The sequence below is a fragment of the Hemicordylus capensis genome, chromosome 10, assembly GCF_027244095.1.
Source record: "Hemicordylus capensis ecotype Gifberg chromosome 10, rHemCap1.1.pri, whole genome shotgun sequence".
Classification (NCBI taxonomy): Eukaryota; Metazoa; Chordata; class Lepidosauria; order Squamata; family Cordylidae; genus Hemicordylus; species Hemicordylus capensis.
Window position 1 is genome coordinate 14,867,673 of NC_069666.1, and position 18,306 is coordinate 14,885,978.

At 44.6% G+C, this 18,306-nt stretch overlaps 1 protein-coding gene across 4 annotated transcripts in view; it reads right to left on the reverse strand.

Moving 5' to 3' along the window:
• MYO5A (myosin VA) overlaps positions 1-18,306 on the reverse strand; it is a 116,357-nt gene that overhangs the window by 5,404 nt on the left and 92,647 nt on the right. For 3 of the 4 annotated variants that reach the window (XM_053271802.1, XM_053271801.1, XM_053271803.1), the window contains 9 exons: positions 16,031-16,131; positions 11,942-12,140; positions 8,442-8,535; positions 5,809-5,955; positions 5,116-5,270; positions 3,730-3,819; positions 3,445-3,595; positions 2,376-2,658; positions 1,594-1,768 (listed from right to left, as the gene is read on the reverse strand). In XM_053271802.1, the coding sequence (XP_053127777.1) occupies positions 1,594-1,768; positions 2,376-2,658; positions 3,445-3,595; positions 3,730-3,819; positions 5,116-5,270; positions 5,809-5,955; positions 8,442-8,535; positions 11,942-12,140; positions 16,031-16,131 (1,395 nt within the window). Of the gene's footprint in view, positions 1-1,593; positions 1,769-2,375; positions 2,659-3,444; positions 3,596-3,729; positions 3,820-5,115; positions 5,271-5,808; positions 5,956-8,441; positions 8,536-10,047; positions 10,123-11,941; positions 12,141-14,041; positions 14,123-16,030; positions 16,132-18,306 lie in introns of all 4 variants that reach the window. The other variant, XM_053271804.1, reaches the window with a different exon arrangement.

Below are 18,306 nucleotides of genomic sequence, written 5' to 3' on the forward strand. Positions count from 1 at the left end.
GAGTAATGGCAGGTGAGAGGGCACACCCTCAACTCCTGCCTGTGGCTTCCAGCGGCATCTGGTGGGCCACTGTGCGAAACAGGATGCTGGACTAGATGGGCTGCCTTGGGCCTGATCCAGCAGGGCTGTTCTGATGTGACGGATTATCACGCTCTGCATGCTCCGAGACAGGACCAATCAAAATTCACATCGATCATATGTATCCAGACAGCTGTCACTTATCCCCAGTTCCAGTCCTGTCTCGCTCTGAAGACAGAGCTTATTTTCACTGAGAGGAGAATTTCACAGCCTTTATCTTCATCTCCTAATTACTCAAACTACTTTCAGGCCAGTTTTTCCTCCCTTCCTTTCTTCTGTGTGCCAGGGTGGGAAGGGAGTCGCCAATTGCATACAGTTAGCTACGCTGATTATTTTAATTATTTGTTATAATTATTTTGATTATTTTAAAATTTTGAAAATTGGTCTCCTCTGATTGAGGTCAGTTTTATTTTGGATATGGAGCATGGGGGATATGTTGAAGGGTTCCCTTTCGGAGGGCTCCTTCACAGAAGCCACGATAGTTCCCTCGGGTGTAGGGACAGCGAGCTTGAGCCTATTGGCTAATGCAAATGAAAAAGAGCCTACTGTGATACAGGAAGCTTCTGTCTTGCCTGCCCCGCCACCCAAAAAAGCAGCAAAGAAAACTAAACATCTAAAGGGAAAGGGCATTATAAAAAAGAACAAGGCAAAGCTTTCCCCCAGCAGCACGCCCCTGAGCGAAAAGCTGCAAATGAAGGCAGTTCGGGCGCAGCAATCTTCTGCTTTCCCGCCCGATTTAACTGCTGAGGGTGTGGCGGCCATTTTAGCGCTCCTTTCTAAGTCTAGCTCTGCCGTTCCTACTATGAACGATGGGGTACCGGGACACACGGCTTTGCCACCCACTCAGCCAAGCTCCTATCGGCGGCGCAGTTCTGCCGCCCGCCTGCTCTCACCTCTCCTTCTCTGCCCAGCAGCAGTTTCCTTACCTGCCAGGTGCGGCATGGCTCTGCCACCCCCCACCCCCACCCTCTCGCCACCCACCCAGCAACCTTCTGGGCCATTTTGCTCTCCTCGGGTCTCCCTCCACCTCTTGCTTGCTTCTCCCCCTGCCTCTATCTCACCCACCACCACCGCCCACTTGCCACTCACCCAGCAACCTTCTGGGCCATTTTGCTCTCCCTCCACCTCTCGCCTCCATCTCACCCACCGCCGCCGCCCTCTTGACACCCACCCAGCAACCTTCTGGGCCAGTTTGCTTCTCCCCCTGCCTCTCAGTGAAAGTTCCTTGCGAGAGTTCTGCGGCTCTCGCAAGATTTCCATGACGCATCCCCCTTCATCCACACATGGACCATCTTAGTGAAATAAATATATATACATTTGATACGTCTGAAATTAATACTTGTGGGGGGAAATACCAAAAACAGAGAGAGAGAGCTGGGTGAAAGTTGTCTTATTTTGACAACAATAATTCAGCAGTAATGACAAATTGACTAATAGCACAAGCCCCATAATGGAACTCAGCAAAGGGTTATTTTCAAGTCACTCAGTCAAAGAACATAAGGACAGTTTGCTTACCTGCGCAGTAGTTAAGGCATTGCACATGGAACAAATGGCCTCTGCATCTTCATCGGTTTTCTTTTTCACCTGCAACAACTGTGCTGCCTGGATGAGAGGTTCCAGAGTTTCCTTAGCCCCGCTATTCATCAGATTTTTGTCACGGAGCCATTCTTCAAGTTGACTTACATTGTACCTGTACGTTTAATTAAAAAACAACTTTCTGAAAACCAGCTCTCAAAGAACATTTTCCTTCAAACTGACCAAACTAAAATCACTTTTATATCTTGCTGAATTATATGCCTTCACACAATATTCTCTAAATCACAGAACATTTTGCAGTTGAACACCACCCACGCTGCTGCATGTGCCTAAAATACTGCCCATAGTGTTGCACAATAGGGCTGTTCCGTTGCAACTTGAAACTGCACAATCACAGTTGTGCGACACTACCTCCAGTGGAAATACCACCAGAATTGTATCAAGCGTGAGACTATTCCCACGCTACCTGCAAACCACCCTTGAGAGAAAAACAAACAAAGGTAGATTGCAAGAACCAAGGATATACATGGACATAGCATCTACATATACAATGTGCACATATGGAGGGGCGCACATGTTCAAATCTGCTGGCTTGTATTTGCATACTCATCAGTTTGGTAACTATGCAAGCCAACCCTCAAAGTCAATGGGGGGGGGGAACACGCAGAATATTTGTCAGATTACCCAATTACGAAAAAATTCATTACTATGTCTAGCTGTAAACTGGAGAGAACTGAAAACATTTTACAATACATTCTCACCTTATCTGCATCCCTTTGCTCCATGAGCACATGTCTTTTCGCAGGAGGAGGTTATTGAGGGTCACAGCCCCAATTATGTAGAACATCTGCTTCACCACCTGCTTGGCCAACTCTGGATCCATTCCATGCTGACACATGATTGAGTGGAAGGTACTGAGCTGTCGGATGATAGAGTCCAGTGTGTACGTCCCTTCATCAGCAATGCTTGAGGTTCTCTTTCGGAGGCCAGGTGGTTTCACTCCTGATACGCCTTGGATAGTTTCATGCTCCAGCATCCCTGAAACTGATTAGCAGCAGCATTAGTTTAGCTAAGAAATGCAAATCTGAATACAAAATGAGGGGGGAGGGATCTTCTTGAGGCACAGCATGAAAAAGCTTCTACAAAAATAACACAAGTAAGCACTTTGATAGTGGCAGGGATGTTGGTGTGTGTGTTAATGAGCTGAAGGACAATCACTTCAACTCCAAAGGCAAAGTGGTTTAAGGAGCAATTGTATATATTTTAATTACTGTTTTTAAACTGATTTTAATACACCCTCATGCATAATATGCACTCAGTGCTTAATGGTACTCTGATAGCATCTTGGCTGCATTAGCAGCTGAGCTTAGACCTTCTTGGTTTCTGCCCACCTGCCACCCCCTTATCCAGCCAGGCAGCTCCGCCTGCCCTCCTTTGCCGCCCCTGCCAACATAGGATCTGTAGGGCTAGGCTCTTTCCCAGGATCGCCTGGCTGGGGACCAGGTCTATCCATTCACTTCATATGGGTAGACCTGACCTCTTTCATGGACTTTGGCAACTGTTTTGAAGAGGCTTGCCCATCGACTGGTATCGGTGGATCCTCTTGGTTCCCACTCATCCTTCCTCCAAGAGAAACATCAGTTTCTCTTGGAGTTCAATGTTGTACCTGCTGCTAGCAAAGAGACCACCCCTTCCTGTTCTGCAGAAAAGGAGGAAGAGACTTGGATAAAGCATATAGAAGTATTGCTTCTGATGACAAAACTGCATGATTGTGTGCACTCTCTCCTCATCACAGGTTCAGTTTTTATTTTATTCTCTATTTTGCCTTACCAATCATTGGTTGCAGAATGTTCTCCAAGACTCTGACAAGCTGCTGGTAAATCTGAATAGCCAAGTCACTCAGTACTTGTCTATATTCAGCAAGGTCAAAATTGGTGAGACAATGTTCATTCTGCCGAGGGGTGTTGTGTTTCATAAATCCCTGAAGTTGTAGAAGATAATAGCATACATTGAAGTTTGCAGTTTTGTATTTTCATTCATAACCTATCTTATCCCCAAATATTCTGGGTTGCCAACATTAAACACACAAAGCATATTTTTAAGAAGTCTACTTGCCTCTTCACCACTATACTGCTTCAAGCAGTGCAAAAAGCGGCAGGTGTTAGATAGCCAGAAGGACACAGTTTCAAAGTCATCCCCTTTTTTCTGAAAGCAAATGCAAAAATACAAACAATTTACACCAAAAGACAATTTGAAGATAACTGCACATTTTCCTTTGACGTAATATTTAAACAGTATTTTGCATAATGCTGAATTTTTGCATCATGTTCTGTATGTATCTCTTCATCATTTAGTCCCTTTCGGCTTCATACAGCTTTTATTCCGGCCCATACTATGAATAGATTAAACTGCTGTTTTTAATTGTCACCGTTATTATTATTATGTAACAGCAGATGAGAATGCAGCAACTTCAGACTTCACCAGCTGCTACAGCATGTACCCCCACACAGAGCTGGGAGCTGCATAGGAAACTTTCTCTACATATAGGTTGATCTGTAAATAAATTCATGAGCATTGTGTGAAACTATGGCATACACACATGCTCCTCCATCAGAAAACAGATTGATCATGCAGTCATGTGGGATCCCCCTGCTTTTCCAGTTTCACAAAACGCTCCTTTAGAGCAGGCACGGGTCTTTTTCTCCACAATGTTATGATGAAAGACAAGAAAACACCACTTGTTGCGGGCAAAGGTGGATAGTTACCCACCCACCCCATATAAATTGGCAGATAAAAATGGAAACTTGGATGAGGTATAGTGCGCCTCTTCTAAGAGCTATAGGCCAAAATATCTTCAACATGGTACAAGCTTATGAACAAAGGAAACTGCCTTATACTGAGTCAGATCATTGGCCCATCTAACTCAGCATTGTCTACACAGACTGGCAGTGGCTTCTCAAGGTTACAGGCATGAGTGTCTCTCAGCCCTATCTGGAGATGCCAGGGAGCAAACTTGAAATCATCTGCATGCAAGCATACAGGTGCTCTTCCCTCTCATGCATGTAGTCTCCAATTCAAATGCAAATCAGCATAGACCCCACTTAGCAAAGAGGCCAATTCATGCTTGCTGCCACAAGACCAGCTCTCCCCCAATAGACCTTGCATGCTCCAATGATATCCACAATGCCAAACCATGTGTATCCATTAAAAGAAAAACTGTACACCCCTAGATAGAAGTTAGAATTAACATTCTTAAAAACTTTACATTGCCAGAATCAATTACCTTACACATTTTATTTATTTATTTCACAAATTTTTATACTGCCCCATACAGAAGTCCCTGGGCAGTTCACAATCTAAAAACACAACAATTAAAACAGGTAATTAATATTGATGATCTGAGAACCTATCCATAGAGCACAGGCAGGGCTTTAGAATGAAAACATTGCTTTTACTAAATGCTTCATGCCAACATGTTTTTATTAAACACAAGAAACTGACCTTCAGAATTTTTTTGATGCCATTAATAGTGGAAGTTAGCAAGGACCTCACTTTCTGATCGTCATTAAGGTAGTCGGCATGGCGGACACACATGAACAATATGTATGCTGGCAGTCCTGGAATGAGATTGACTGCCACACCACGTGGTTTCAAGTCTGAGGGGAAACACACATTCATAGTTAACATCACTGTTTTACACAAGCTGATAAAATTGCAACCCTCTTAACAGGCAATGGTTTGCCCAGTTAAAACTGATAGTACTATACTGGGCAGGGGAGGGTGTACCAGGATCTGTTCTGAAAGCTCACAAGACAGGAATCTTACAGAAGGTCTAGGTCTGGCCAGCATCTGAATGGAAGATGACCAGAATGCCAGCACAAAATCATGTAGTAAAAAATATAATCACACTTGTTTCAAGAAAGTATCGACTACAACTTCCATCATACCCAATTGTTGGTCATTGTGGCTGGGGTGATGAGAGTTGTCGTCCAAAGACAGCTGGAGAGCTGAAGTCGTGCAGCCCTGGCCCAGAATGAGGTGAATATACAAAAGGCAATTAAGATCACAGGATAATGAAATTCGTATCAGGAACTGAATCTTAGTGCATGGGGTTATTCCTATGATATTAGAGAAACTGAAACAGCAATATATCTGATTGCAGCAACACATTTTGTAAGTTAAAAGGATTCTCACCCAAAATAAGATTCTTGACTAGTTTTGGCTCATCCTCTTTCTTATATTCTAACATTCCCTGGAAGTCCTTTTCTTTCCTTGGGATATTAACAGGATGGATTGGCTCATCAATTATTTGTCCAGGTGAAATGTTCTCCATCTGGCCCACTACATCATGAGAAAGATAAATGTTGGGTTTTTTTAAAGAATCTGATGTAATCAATATTTGTCAGCAAAATTCAAAACATAAATAGCAAAGCACCCAGCAGGGGGAGCAGTCTCGCGAAAACTAACAACCCGAAAAAACAGCAAACTTTTTACGCCAGATATACAAGGTTATAGCACTATATCGCAGTGATTAAATTTGAAACAAGGCATTGGAAATATGAACAGCACCCTGCTGTCAGCATAGGGACTGCAGTGTCACAACACAGGAAGTGTGGAAGCACACTTCAGAGCTACACCGTGATCCTGTTGCAGGGTCTAATCTGGAAAGTGCCCAGGTTTTTGACCCTAGAATTTCCTACAACCAGATCGTTCTCTTTTAATGACTTTGCTGCAGTCCTGGCACATATATTCTTGAGAATCTATAAGGCACTTCTGTGCCTCGTTTTCATTCTCTCTCTGATTTTTGCTTTTTTTCTTCTGAAGCAGAAAGCACACATGCCAGATAAGGAAATGCATAGCTCACCTCCAGGCAGGTACACACGTGCACACCCATACACAAACATACCACAAAAGCAAGACATTAAATCCAAGTTTACTTTTCATTGAGATTGAAGGCAACAGCTTCTGGACAAACCAACACCTCTTAGTGTAATTTGTGCACAGATACAGCATAACCAGAGTAGGTATTATGTGTTACATTTCCCCAGATCTGGAAGCAAAACACAAAACTAGATCTGGGCTGTGTATGTTTGTACCTTAGTTAAAGAAATATTTTTATGTAAGGTCACATTAGAGATATAGGAGCGAATGCTCTCAGCAACCTGGCTAAAAGTAAGATCTGGCAAGCTGGACAACCAGAAACTTACCTTGCCTTCTGGCCTTGTGTGTCAGTCTAGAATACGAAGTACAATTCCACACCTATTAGAAAACCTGCTGGGGCCAGCCCGCAGGAAATCCGATACATCTGAGGTTGCTAATATTCTTCAGAATCCTTTGTAACTTAAAGTTTTTTCCCTATACATTGCCTGCATACCTTGTGGGATTCAGGATCTAAACATCTAGAGATCTTGATTAGTGCCTATGCTTCGCAACTATGCTCAGTGTGGGCAAAAGGAAGCAATAGTCATATCTTAGCCACTCCCTACAGCAGTTTAATAAGTGAAAGGTCTTAATGTAATCTCCAGGAAGGCAGCATTTCCCCCACCGTGCTGGTGCTCTTACTGCTACCAGTGTTTACTGATCACAAAGTCCATGATGTGTGTGTGTCCCAACTCCTTGGGAGAGTGAATTAAGACTAGGTGAAGGAAGAAGGTAGTTATGAAGGGAGCAGGGGGCAGTCTTCCCCACAATAAAGAGGAAATGTGTGGCTGTTTTAGTCAGGGAGTAAGTTTTTCTTGCACTGTCAATATATCTGGCAGACAATGCTATCCTACTGGGGAAAGGCATCTACAGCTCTTAGCTGGGGCAAGATCATCCTGGTGTGGAAATCCTGGTCTCAGGGGCCCCTTCTACCCCACCTCCTGCCTGAGAAAGTCCCTTGTACAGCACCCTTGTACTATAGAGGGGCTTCCCCCAGTACTCACACTGCAGCATGCAAGGGGCTATGACCTTGGTACCAGCACTGGGATGCGATGCTTTAAGGCAGGCCTGCTCAACTTCGCCCCCACAGGTGCTTTTGAACTACAACTCCCATAATCCCCAGCCACAGTGGCCAACAGCCAGGGATTATGGGAACTGCAGGCCAACATCTGCAGGAGGGCTGAAGTTGATGAGCCCTGCTCTAAAGCAACCTTTGGCTCTTAGATACCCTATAGCAGAGATTTTCAAACTTGGGTCCCCAAATGTTGTCAGACTGCAGTTCCCATCCCCATGGGATGAAGGGAGTTAGAGTCCAGCAAGAGCTGGGGACCAAGTTTGAAAAGCCCTGCCTCCGATGGAGTTCTGTAATTGGCTGGCATGGTTGGAATGGAAAGAAATCCATATACCGAAAAGAGGTCTGATCCCACATGTTCTGTTTGAACAGAAAGGTAAGCATTCTTATTGGCCAAGTGCCTTTGTCAGTAAGGCTGGCTCTTGGCAAAAATAAACAAAGAAAATAGGAACTCCCACTCTCTCCCAACCAGTTTGCACTCAGCTTCCAGGGTGACAGTGGGTCCTCTTCAACAAACCAACATTACTAACCGTTTCAGAAGGCCACTCTATATATGTACACCTGTGGTTCCCAACCAGGGTTCCTCCAGATGTTGCTGAACGACAACCCCCATCACCCCCAGCCACAATAAATTGTAACTGGGGAGTTGTCGTGCAGCAACATCTGGAGGAACCCTGGTTGGGAACCACAGGTGTACACATACGTTCAAAGCTATCTCAGTGATAGTCTCCATTGTCAACAGCTGAAGACTCACTGAGCCAGGGAATACCACTTGCCAGTCCTTTTGCTGCCAGGCAAAAGGCAAAACACATTCAGCCACAGACAGATATCATACCTTCGAGTTCATCAATCTTTTTGGCAAAGACTTTCAGCTGCTTTTTCAGTTTGCGAACAGTCTTGTCCTGTTTTTCAAGCTGCTCCATTAAATCCTGTGCAATAAAGTTAAGAGGGAAGGGTGAGGTACTACAGGTGCCATTATAGCTGCAACAGACAAAACAGAACTGGAAACGTTAGTGCTACAAGAGGAACTGAATACAGCTGAAAGGCGACGCCACCGTCTGGCTGAAGTTTGCAAGCCTGCACATTGCCTAGAAGGTAAGCACGACATTATACAAAGTATGCTGAAATACATGCAGCACGACAGAGACAGATCTCTCTAGCAGGTACAGTTTATGGATATGACTTGTCCCCATAGCTAAGCAGGATCTTCCCTGGTTGCATATGAATGGGAGACTTGATGTGTGAGCACTGCAAGACATTCCCCTCGTGATGAAGCCGCTCTGGGAAGAGCAGAAGGTTTCAAGTTCCCTCCCTGGCAGCATCTCCAAGATAGGGCTGAGAGAGATTCCTGCCTGCAACCTTGGAGAAGCTGCTGCCAGTCTGTGAAGACAATACTGAGCTCGATAGACCAATGGTCTGACTCAGTATATGGCAGTTTCTATGTTCCCTATGCCCAACCAGCTTCTCTTTCACAGGATCAAGGAGATCCTGCATTTTTCAGTTACCTTCTTCCTGTGGGGAAGAGGGTGGAGAAGGGAGAATATGAGTCTGACCCATCCCTACTCTGGGAAGAATTGCTGGGACAAAGCAACATCTGAATAGGCCCAGTGTTCTTAGAGGTTTATGTAAAACTTGGGGACTGAACTAAACGTTAGAACACCATTTGAAGAAGGCTTTCATGTATAATAAGTTACCAATACTGTATATTGCTTACTCTCATTACCTTTCATTAGAGTTGAACACTGGAGGGTCCAAAGTATCTGCAGCACTGCCTGCCCCACCCCCCACAGGGCAACGTGGAGGTGATTGCTCCCACCATGGCCCGTTCTCTGCAGTTTCTCACATTACCAGAGCTGGGGGAGGCCTCTTCAACAGGGAGGGAGCCTATGGACCGGGCTGGGAAGGTCCAGTTGTGGGAGGAACTACAGTTCCCAGATGCCCACATGCACCTTCCCAACCAAATCTTCAGGCTCCCCTCTGGTGCCAGAAATCAGAGGAACAACAGAGATGGCCACACTGGGCATGGCTGCCTCTGCATGACACCGGGTTGGGGGGTGGGGCGAGTAGGTGCAGATCCATCAACTTTGGGCGCTCCAATGCACAGCCCAACTTTGCATTCAAAGCCCTTCTGGTATCTAAAATCCAATTGTAATGTTTCACTTTAAAATGTTTATATAAAGTAGATAGATCTGGGAATATGAAAGACTACCACCTCGTTTCCACAGTGCCTAAGACTGTGAGCCTGCCTCACTCATGCTGCAACATTCATCATATTAGTAACAAGCTATGCACTGACAGAAACAAAAACGGACACAACAAAAAGCTCTGGGAAGCTCTCCAAAAAGGATTTCCGTGGAGGGCAGGGCAGGGCAGCCAGCTCTTCAGTTAGTGCTCCAGTCAGAAAGAGAGAGGAGAGGAGAGAGCCTGCTCAGTGTACATACAATCATCCGTTTGTAAAGTGAAATCCGGTACGATTGATACTTCATGGGATCATCTGCATATAACTCCTCATAATACTGGAAAAAAACAGGTAAAGTGGAGGTTCTTCCCATTCTTTTAAAGCACTAGTATCTCAACAAACTGCATAAGAAATGGCAACCAGTTGTTTTGATTCTGAGCCAGAGCAGGCTACTAAAACTCTAGGTATGGATGCAAAACTTCAAAGCTGAAGAAATGCAAGAGTGCCAACACTCTTGCAGCACATCTGGCAAGCCTGCTAAGGAAGATCGGAGTCTCCACAGAAAAAAAGCACAATATTTATTATTGTTGTTATATACCTCCCATAGCTTGGAGGCAGGAGGAGGTACCTGCCCAGCTAGAGTCAGACTGGATAGACCAATCTCCTGCCACAGATTAGGTGTTTGGCCCCCCAGTCTTTGCAAATACACCTTACGCTCCTTCCCAATTTTCTAAAAGAATTGTGGTGGGAGGTTCAGGAACTCAACAGTGAGTCTGAAAGCATGTGATGCTTGTGTGTAGCTTGCTGCATTACCAGGAATATTCAAGTATTCTGCATTGATATTTCAATTGCACCAGGGCTATTAAAGTTTATCTCAACATTTTCAGAGTGTCCTGTAACCAAAGACATAAGCTCTGTTGTACCTTTGTAGGGTATGAAGACACAGCTGTATTTGCAAAATTACGTAGGTTTACTATTACCAAAAAATAAAGATTGGCCTTTCTTTACATTTTGTCTGGGTTCATATCTGTCACCATCATTTTGAGAGCCCTATGAGGGCCTTTTGTCCCCCTTATGGACATACCCCTTATGTCCATAGAATGAGAGAGGCCATAATATGTGTACATGAATCAAGTCCTGTCTATAGCCACCATCTTCTCAGAGCACTATGGTGGAAGTCATTAGCTGAAACGCACAGGTTTTATATCAAGAATCCTGTTAATCACATTGCTCTATCTTCAAATGAGACCAAAGCAATCCTAAACTCTCATATCATTAAGGGCTTTAACAAGTGACCCTTTTGTGTGCAAAAGCATTTCTGTCCCAGAGCTACCTCATTTTCTCAATACTCCATTGTTATCAATGGGAAGATGCAATTTCTGGGCCCCATCCTACAGCTAATGAAGCAAGTAAAACTGTGAGTGCAGTATAGAATGTAGGTGCATGAGCGTCCTGAACTACGGGGTCATGCCTGTCATAAGGAACACAACTCTCCTCCCTTGACTGGACTTTAGCAATGCCTCCTGCCCAATTCTTCAGAGGCGGAGACTTCTTTCACTGTACAATTTAAGTGATGAACGTGCCAATCTGCTCTTTAAAAGTTAAAAAGGGAGTAAAACTTCAGCAGGACTACCCCCTTCCTCCCATGAGATCTCATTGGACACTCATATTTGTTTACGTTCTTTAAAGGCAGTATGCTCCCTTCAGCAGATGCTGTGCCCAACATCCCTGCTTCGTTAGAATGATCTGGCTACTCAGGAAGAAATGCTACCGAGCTAGTATCCACCCCACAACAGACTCATTCCTCTCCTGATCCATTACATGGGATAGGATATTGTGTTTGCTGAGGCTGGACTGCGGCTGGTGCAGGAAGTGTGACACACTATGGCTTCCAAACAAAGAGACTCTCATCAGGATTACTTTGCCATGCTTGAAGGAAGCAAAGTGAGTCCTTAAAGCCAGAAGAAGAGCCAGTTTCTCCCCTTTTCAAAACACTTAAAGCTACAGGACCTGCCTGGGATGTGGCCATCCTGTCCTCAAAGCTCTGCACACAGCCAGCAACACCAGTGTTCCCCCCTAGAAAGCAGGGCAAGTACAACTCTCTGCACCTCTCTTTGGCACCCAGAGCCTTGGTACTGCATGGACATTTGGCTTACCAAGTTTTCATTAGTCAGGCGAGTGATCTCATGCTGTAAACTGGCTTCGATCCGGGCTTCTGGAGGCAGCTGGAGGTTCTGTGCTAAGAGCTGCTGTTGCCGGTTGTTCTCCTCCTTCAGACTCTGGATCTCTCCACGGAGGGCCTCCAGCTCATTGTCATGGCTCCTCTTCTGGGTCTGCAGCTGAGATTCCAGGAGCCTACAAGGACCCAGGACAAAGGAGGAGATTTGGGGAAGGCGGCGAGGGAAGGAGAGGTGAGGAAAGAAGGAACACACTTTTTTAGAAGGTATACTCCAGGTTCTTGCCAAAGTCATGTCCTGTACAGGGGTGTGTGTGTGTGTGTGTGTGTGTGTGTGTGTGTGTGTGTGTGTGTGTGTGTGTGTGTGTAAAATAAAGAAAACCACAGAGTCATTTTTAAACCTTCTAAGTGTCTTGGGGCTGAAGCTCCATTTGTCCAGGATGCACAGCAAGCTATTAATGACACTGCTTTATAACATCTTAACTTGACCTTTGTTTAAACTAACTTCTATGATACAGAATTCTCAAAGTCATTCATACACACAGGTCTCTACAAAGACCAGCCCTTTAGTCCTCATATAAGGCAACAGATTTTGAGGTACCATTAAAAGAAATAGCCAGTGCCCAATTATTTACTTGGTTGTTCAATTTTATCACCACAAGAGGGAGCTATCTGGATTTTCTGCCTTGGGCACCAAAATGTCTTGGACCTTCTCTGGCCCTTACACTTCAAGGATTGGTTACTTAATCCTGAAAAGTGCCAATGACTGCTTTGTGGGAAAGAAAAGGAACAGTCAGACAAGCCAACCAGGATGTATTTAAGTGGAGGCTTACAAAGAGATTGTTTTTCCAACGGCAGTCTTTTTCAGGATTAACTCTATCCAGAGAGACACATTCCTACTAAAATAAACATTAAATGAAAGTGTCCTTCAAAAGGATGGGGTAGATGTTTTAATAGAGGACTATTGTTGGGGAGCAAGTTAATAAATATGTTAAATAAATAAATAAATTGCAGGATCAGGAATGCTGGCTGTGCCATGAATTGTGGGAGGTGAGGGAAGAATGAAGGATTCTAAAGCAAGAGTGATGAATGCCAATAGGGTATCTCCTACATATGCACACATATCTCAAATAACTAAGCTGTTCTAGAAAACACACTTTCAAGGTTTAAATATACCTAAGCAGGCCAAGCTGACAGCTACATTGACCAAGCACATGAAGGCAAATACAAAACCATTTACCTTCCATTTCTTTGCCACTGATTCTAGAACCTGCTGCTTCTAGGGCACCGTGACAAGAAACAAAAGCTATTGAGCCACCTCTCCCTTGGCTTTCTCTGAAGCCCAACCACCAAGTTAACTTCTAGCAGACTTACAACAAGTAGTAGTTAATGGTAAGTGTTTGGTTAGCAGCACAAGAAAAGGAAAGACACTCATTAAATGGCATTCATTATAAAGAGGTAAGTACATTGGTTAACTTGCTTTGTAAAAGTGCACGCACACAAATGTAAAAGTAGCCAGAACATTGCAAATAGCAGGATCTATGTTTGGGGACAACTTTTAAAAAAGCGAGGCAAAAATGCTTTTCATGCGATTATTACAGGCCAGGATAACCATGTTTTAATAGATCACAGACCACTTCTCATAAGTTTTTTTTAGGGCGGGTGATATACTTTGGCTTGCCAATGTTTCACCAGCTCCAGAACTGGGGGGTCCTCAGTCAAGGCATCCTCAGTGGGTCCTCTTTTAGTGCAATGGGGTCTCATGTGGCCACATAGTGACTGCTGATCTCCCTTGGGACCAGTTGTTTGTGTCTGTATGACTCCGAATTGCCCCTGCAGTTAGTGGTGGGCTCAGCAGATGCCCAATCTTGCTGCTGACTGCTCCTGCTAGGCCTGCCTCAAACTTCCGCACTGCGACGGATGGCTGCACAACTAAATCCATTTGGATTAGATCTGTTCAAGCGGCTAATGCATGAGAATTGGGATTTCGAAAGCAATCCCACAGCAGGTTAGTAACCGGAGAGGGAGCGAGGATGCAAATGAGCACAACAAAAACACCCATTCTGAGAAGTGTCGTAACCTGTTGGCTTGTTTTAGCCCTTCATATACCAGCCACAGCTCTCCGTCCTCATTCAGGGTATGATAGTCTTGAAGAGATGATCTTCCAAGCAAAATGTTTTTAAAAGGCAAAAACACAAAAAGGGATACATGACGGTGATGATGTTAACATGCGAGTTAAAAGGATAACGTCAGCCACAATCGGTCTAAATAAAATATCTCACCAGGACAAATGCTCAACTAAACCATGTGTGATCGCTTGTATAAGTGAGGAATTGGTCAAACCATCATAAACAACCTGTGTGACGAATCACACAGAGAAGGGAGAGCATTTTTCAACTTGCCTTTTGTCACTCTGGGAGATGGCATGCCACATATAAAGCAGGGGAAACCAATCTTTGATGTACCCTCACTGTATTCAGTACAGACATAATACCTATTTCCTTTCCAGGGCTGAACAACCAGTTCTACAAGTTTGCAGCAAACTTGTATATAAAGGCCAATTGGCGGGCACATCATGAAGTCACTAAGAAACCCCCACCCAATCCCTAGAATAGTTAATGCAGTTTTTAAAAACAACTTTTGAAAAAAGTACTATTAATCTGAATTATATGGTTTTGAAAGTGTGTCATAAATGTTTAAAAGTGAATTTATTTAATCAGATTATTTGCTATTACAGGTAGAGATGACAGCTTCTAGATGAGGAACATAGGAAGCTGCTTTATACAGAGTCAGACCATTGGTCCATCTAGCTCAATATTGTCGACACAAACTGGCAGCGGCTTCTCCAAGGAAAATGCATTAAGGATGAAAGCGCTGGAGTCTCCTAAAGAGAGAGTTTTGAACACCAAAATGCATTAAATGCACAGAGAATGGAAACCCAGACAGAATGAAGTTGCCCTTTTATGTAGTGGAAATACACTATTTGCCAAATGGCATCAGTAACAGTGTATCAAATAACAAACATAGTGGCCAACATCCTAACAGACAAAGCACAAGTGCTACAGAAGATACATCAATACATTGCTGATGGGTTTGCCTAATGCAGCACCAGTGCTCACGTGGGGGTGGGAACATTTGTTCACCATCTCCCTTTCTCCCGGAAGCACTCTGTGCCACCTGATAATATGCCCCTGAAGATTGTGCAACCTGAAGGAGGGAGGTAGCTGAAATTTGCCTCCCCCCACATTTGAGCATCAGTGCTGCGTTAGTCTGGCACTCAGAAGCAACACTCAGCACTTTTAACTCAGGATGTTAGCTGCTATCTTTCAAAAATCCAGTGCAAGCTGATTTAGAATCGACTCTTGCTACAAGCCCCATACACAGAGTAGCGGCTGTGGAACAAGCTCAACCGGTGGCTCCGCCTTGGGTAGAGGTGCATGCATTAGCACGTGCTGGCCACACCCCCTGTGTATGACATCACATGCAAGGGGGCATGGCCACCACTGGCAAGGTGGGCATGCTGCCCGTCTGCATGTTGCACTCGGCACTTTGCTCCCACATTCACTAGGATCAGAGCGAATGTGTTCTCTCTCTGCTCACTCCAAGCAGAGAGGGACTGCATTTGCCCTGAACTCAGTAGCGCAGGAGCAAAGCCCCCAGTGCAACAAGCAAAAGGGCAGGGCACCCAGTGTATCGAGAGCAGGGATGGTCGAGTGACTCTGGCAGGCCCCTGAAGATGTGGGGGAAAGCAGGGGCGAGCCTCTGGTGGCCCCTGGGAATACTTGGGGCCAGGCGGCCAGAGGATGCTCATTGCCCCATGCTCAATGGAAGCCATGCACCTGCCCATACAGACATTATCAGAGGAGGCTGTACTTGAGTGAGGCAGAGGTCCCACCCAGAGCCTCTCTATGTGAACTTCCTCTTGCACACATAGCTCTGTGTACTGCCTGATCAACTTTATTTATTTATTTATTTATTTTTGGCATTTTCTTTTGTATTTTGTTATGATGAATGGCTGAAGCGGATGAAATTAAGTGATCTGAGCCATATAAAGTCTAAAAATACATACCTGTTTGTCTCCTTCAGACCAATATATGCCTGGGCTATCTCTCCTTTATCTTTCATCTTCTGTACATCCTCCAACAGAATTGTGGAATCTGTCATGGTGTTCTGAGGAGAAGGGGGGGAAACCAGTCAGCCTGCAAGCCAATTTGGGGTGGGTAGGGGAAATGATCTGAACATGAAGTAGAGTGTTGTGGTGAGAGTGTTGGACTTGGACCAGGAAAACCAAGGTTCAAATCTCCACACAGCTGTAATACTCACTGGGTGACCCTGGCCCAGCTGCTGTCTCTTAGTCTAATCTACCTCATAGGTATGTTCCGAGAATAAAACTGGGGGCGGGGTGGGGAGCATCCATACCATCCTGAGCTCCTTAGAGGAAGGGTTATACATAAAGACACTGCTATTGCCACAGGACACAAATAAGCCAGTGTGAGGTGGGAAACAAGGAGGAGGCCTGGCTTCTTAGGGACATATTTCTTTTAGAGCACCCTGGCCACATGTGAAGGCCACAACAGAAACATAAGAGAAGCCCTATTGGATCAGGCGCAAGGCCCATCTAGTCCAGCACCCGGTTTCTCACAGTGGCCCACCAGATACCTCTGGGAAGCCCAGAAGTCAAAGATAAAAGCATAGCCCCTCTCCTGCTGTTGCTCCCCTGCAACTGCTATTCAGGGGCATCCTGCCTCTGAGCCTGGGGGTAGCCTAAAGCCATAAAGACTAGTAACCATTGATAGCCCTAAACTCCATGAGTTTATCTAAGCCTCTTTTAAAGTCATCCGAGCTGGTGGCTACCACCACATCCTGTAGCAGAGAATTCCATAGATTAACTATACGCTATGTGAAACAGTGATTCCTTTCATAAGTCTGAAATTTCCTGCAGTCAGTTTCATGGACTGAACTCTTGTTTTTGTGTTGCGAGAGAGGGAGATTTTCTTCTCTCTCTCCACATATAACGGATGCACATTAAAAAAACCCAATGTTATTCCCATGAGTAAACTTAACAACTCCTTGAATAGCAATTCAAAACACAACATGTTCAGTGGGGATTCTAGCTTTTAAAGGAAGAGTAATTCACAAGAGGGAGAAATCAGTTTACCTTCTCATCCTGGCAATCCAATTGCAAGCAAGAAAATAAAGAGAAACACCTGGTCATCCCAGTTAGTCTTTGCTATACCTGCTCTAGCTAGGAAAGATGAGCACTTGAGGAATGATCAGCTTACCATCTTTTCACAAACCCCTACTCAAGCAGATGCTGTCAGAAGAGATGCTCCCAGCATTTTATAATGGTCTAAAAGAAGCCTTGGTCCATTCAAACAAGTTTTGTTAACCCAAATGTCAAGCTGTAATGGACTCTGCACAAACTGAATCTTCTGGCTGGGATTAAATGTGTGTGATGGTGGGGGGGGGCGCATGTATGGGCGAATGACCCATACACACACGGTAACGCGTGATGTAGGGATGTGCACAAAATTCACACAAATAGATTTGAATTCAAACTGAATTTGAAACAATGCAATTTGGAACCACTGAACAGAGTGGAGATTCATTCAAATTCACCCAAATTTGAATAGAATTCAAGTGAATTGAAATCGATTCGAACAAATCTCCACTCTGTCCAGTGGTTCCCAATCAAATCGATTCAAATTCAATTCAAATTTGAGTCAATTCATGCAAATTTTGTGCACATCCCTAATGTAATGTGGGTCCTACACATACATCAACACATGCATAGGCCAAATTTAAATTATCTTCCCCCGCAAAATAGGGGGAAATTGCACAAATGGAGCCTGCATGCATACTATTGTACACGAGCAGAGTCAGCACCCTATATGAACAAACAGATGAAGCGGCCTTATGCCAAACCAGACTTTTAGTCCCCCTAGATGCACATCCCCTCTTCTGCCATGCACAATGGATCTGCACAACTTCAGCCAGCCTGTAGATACGGAACTACAACTCAGAGCATCCCCAGCCACAGTGACCAAAGATTAGGAACGATGGGAGTTGTCATTCAACATCTGCAGGCAGGCTGGAGTTGTGAAGCCCTGCTGTAGACTAGGTGATGCCTTTGAGACACAGTCCCTTCTCTAGAATCTATGCCCAACTTCTGAAACAAATAATACACTGACTGGTTGCCTAGAGGCTGTGTTCTTCATCATCGTTGTGTTATTTAGAAAGCACCTAAAGTTACTAGATGCTATACCACAGTATCTTGGGGGGAATGATAATCACAGGGCATGGTCAGCAGGCTTACAAACACAGCAGACAAAAATATTTACATTG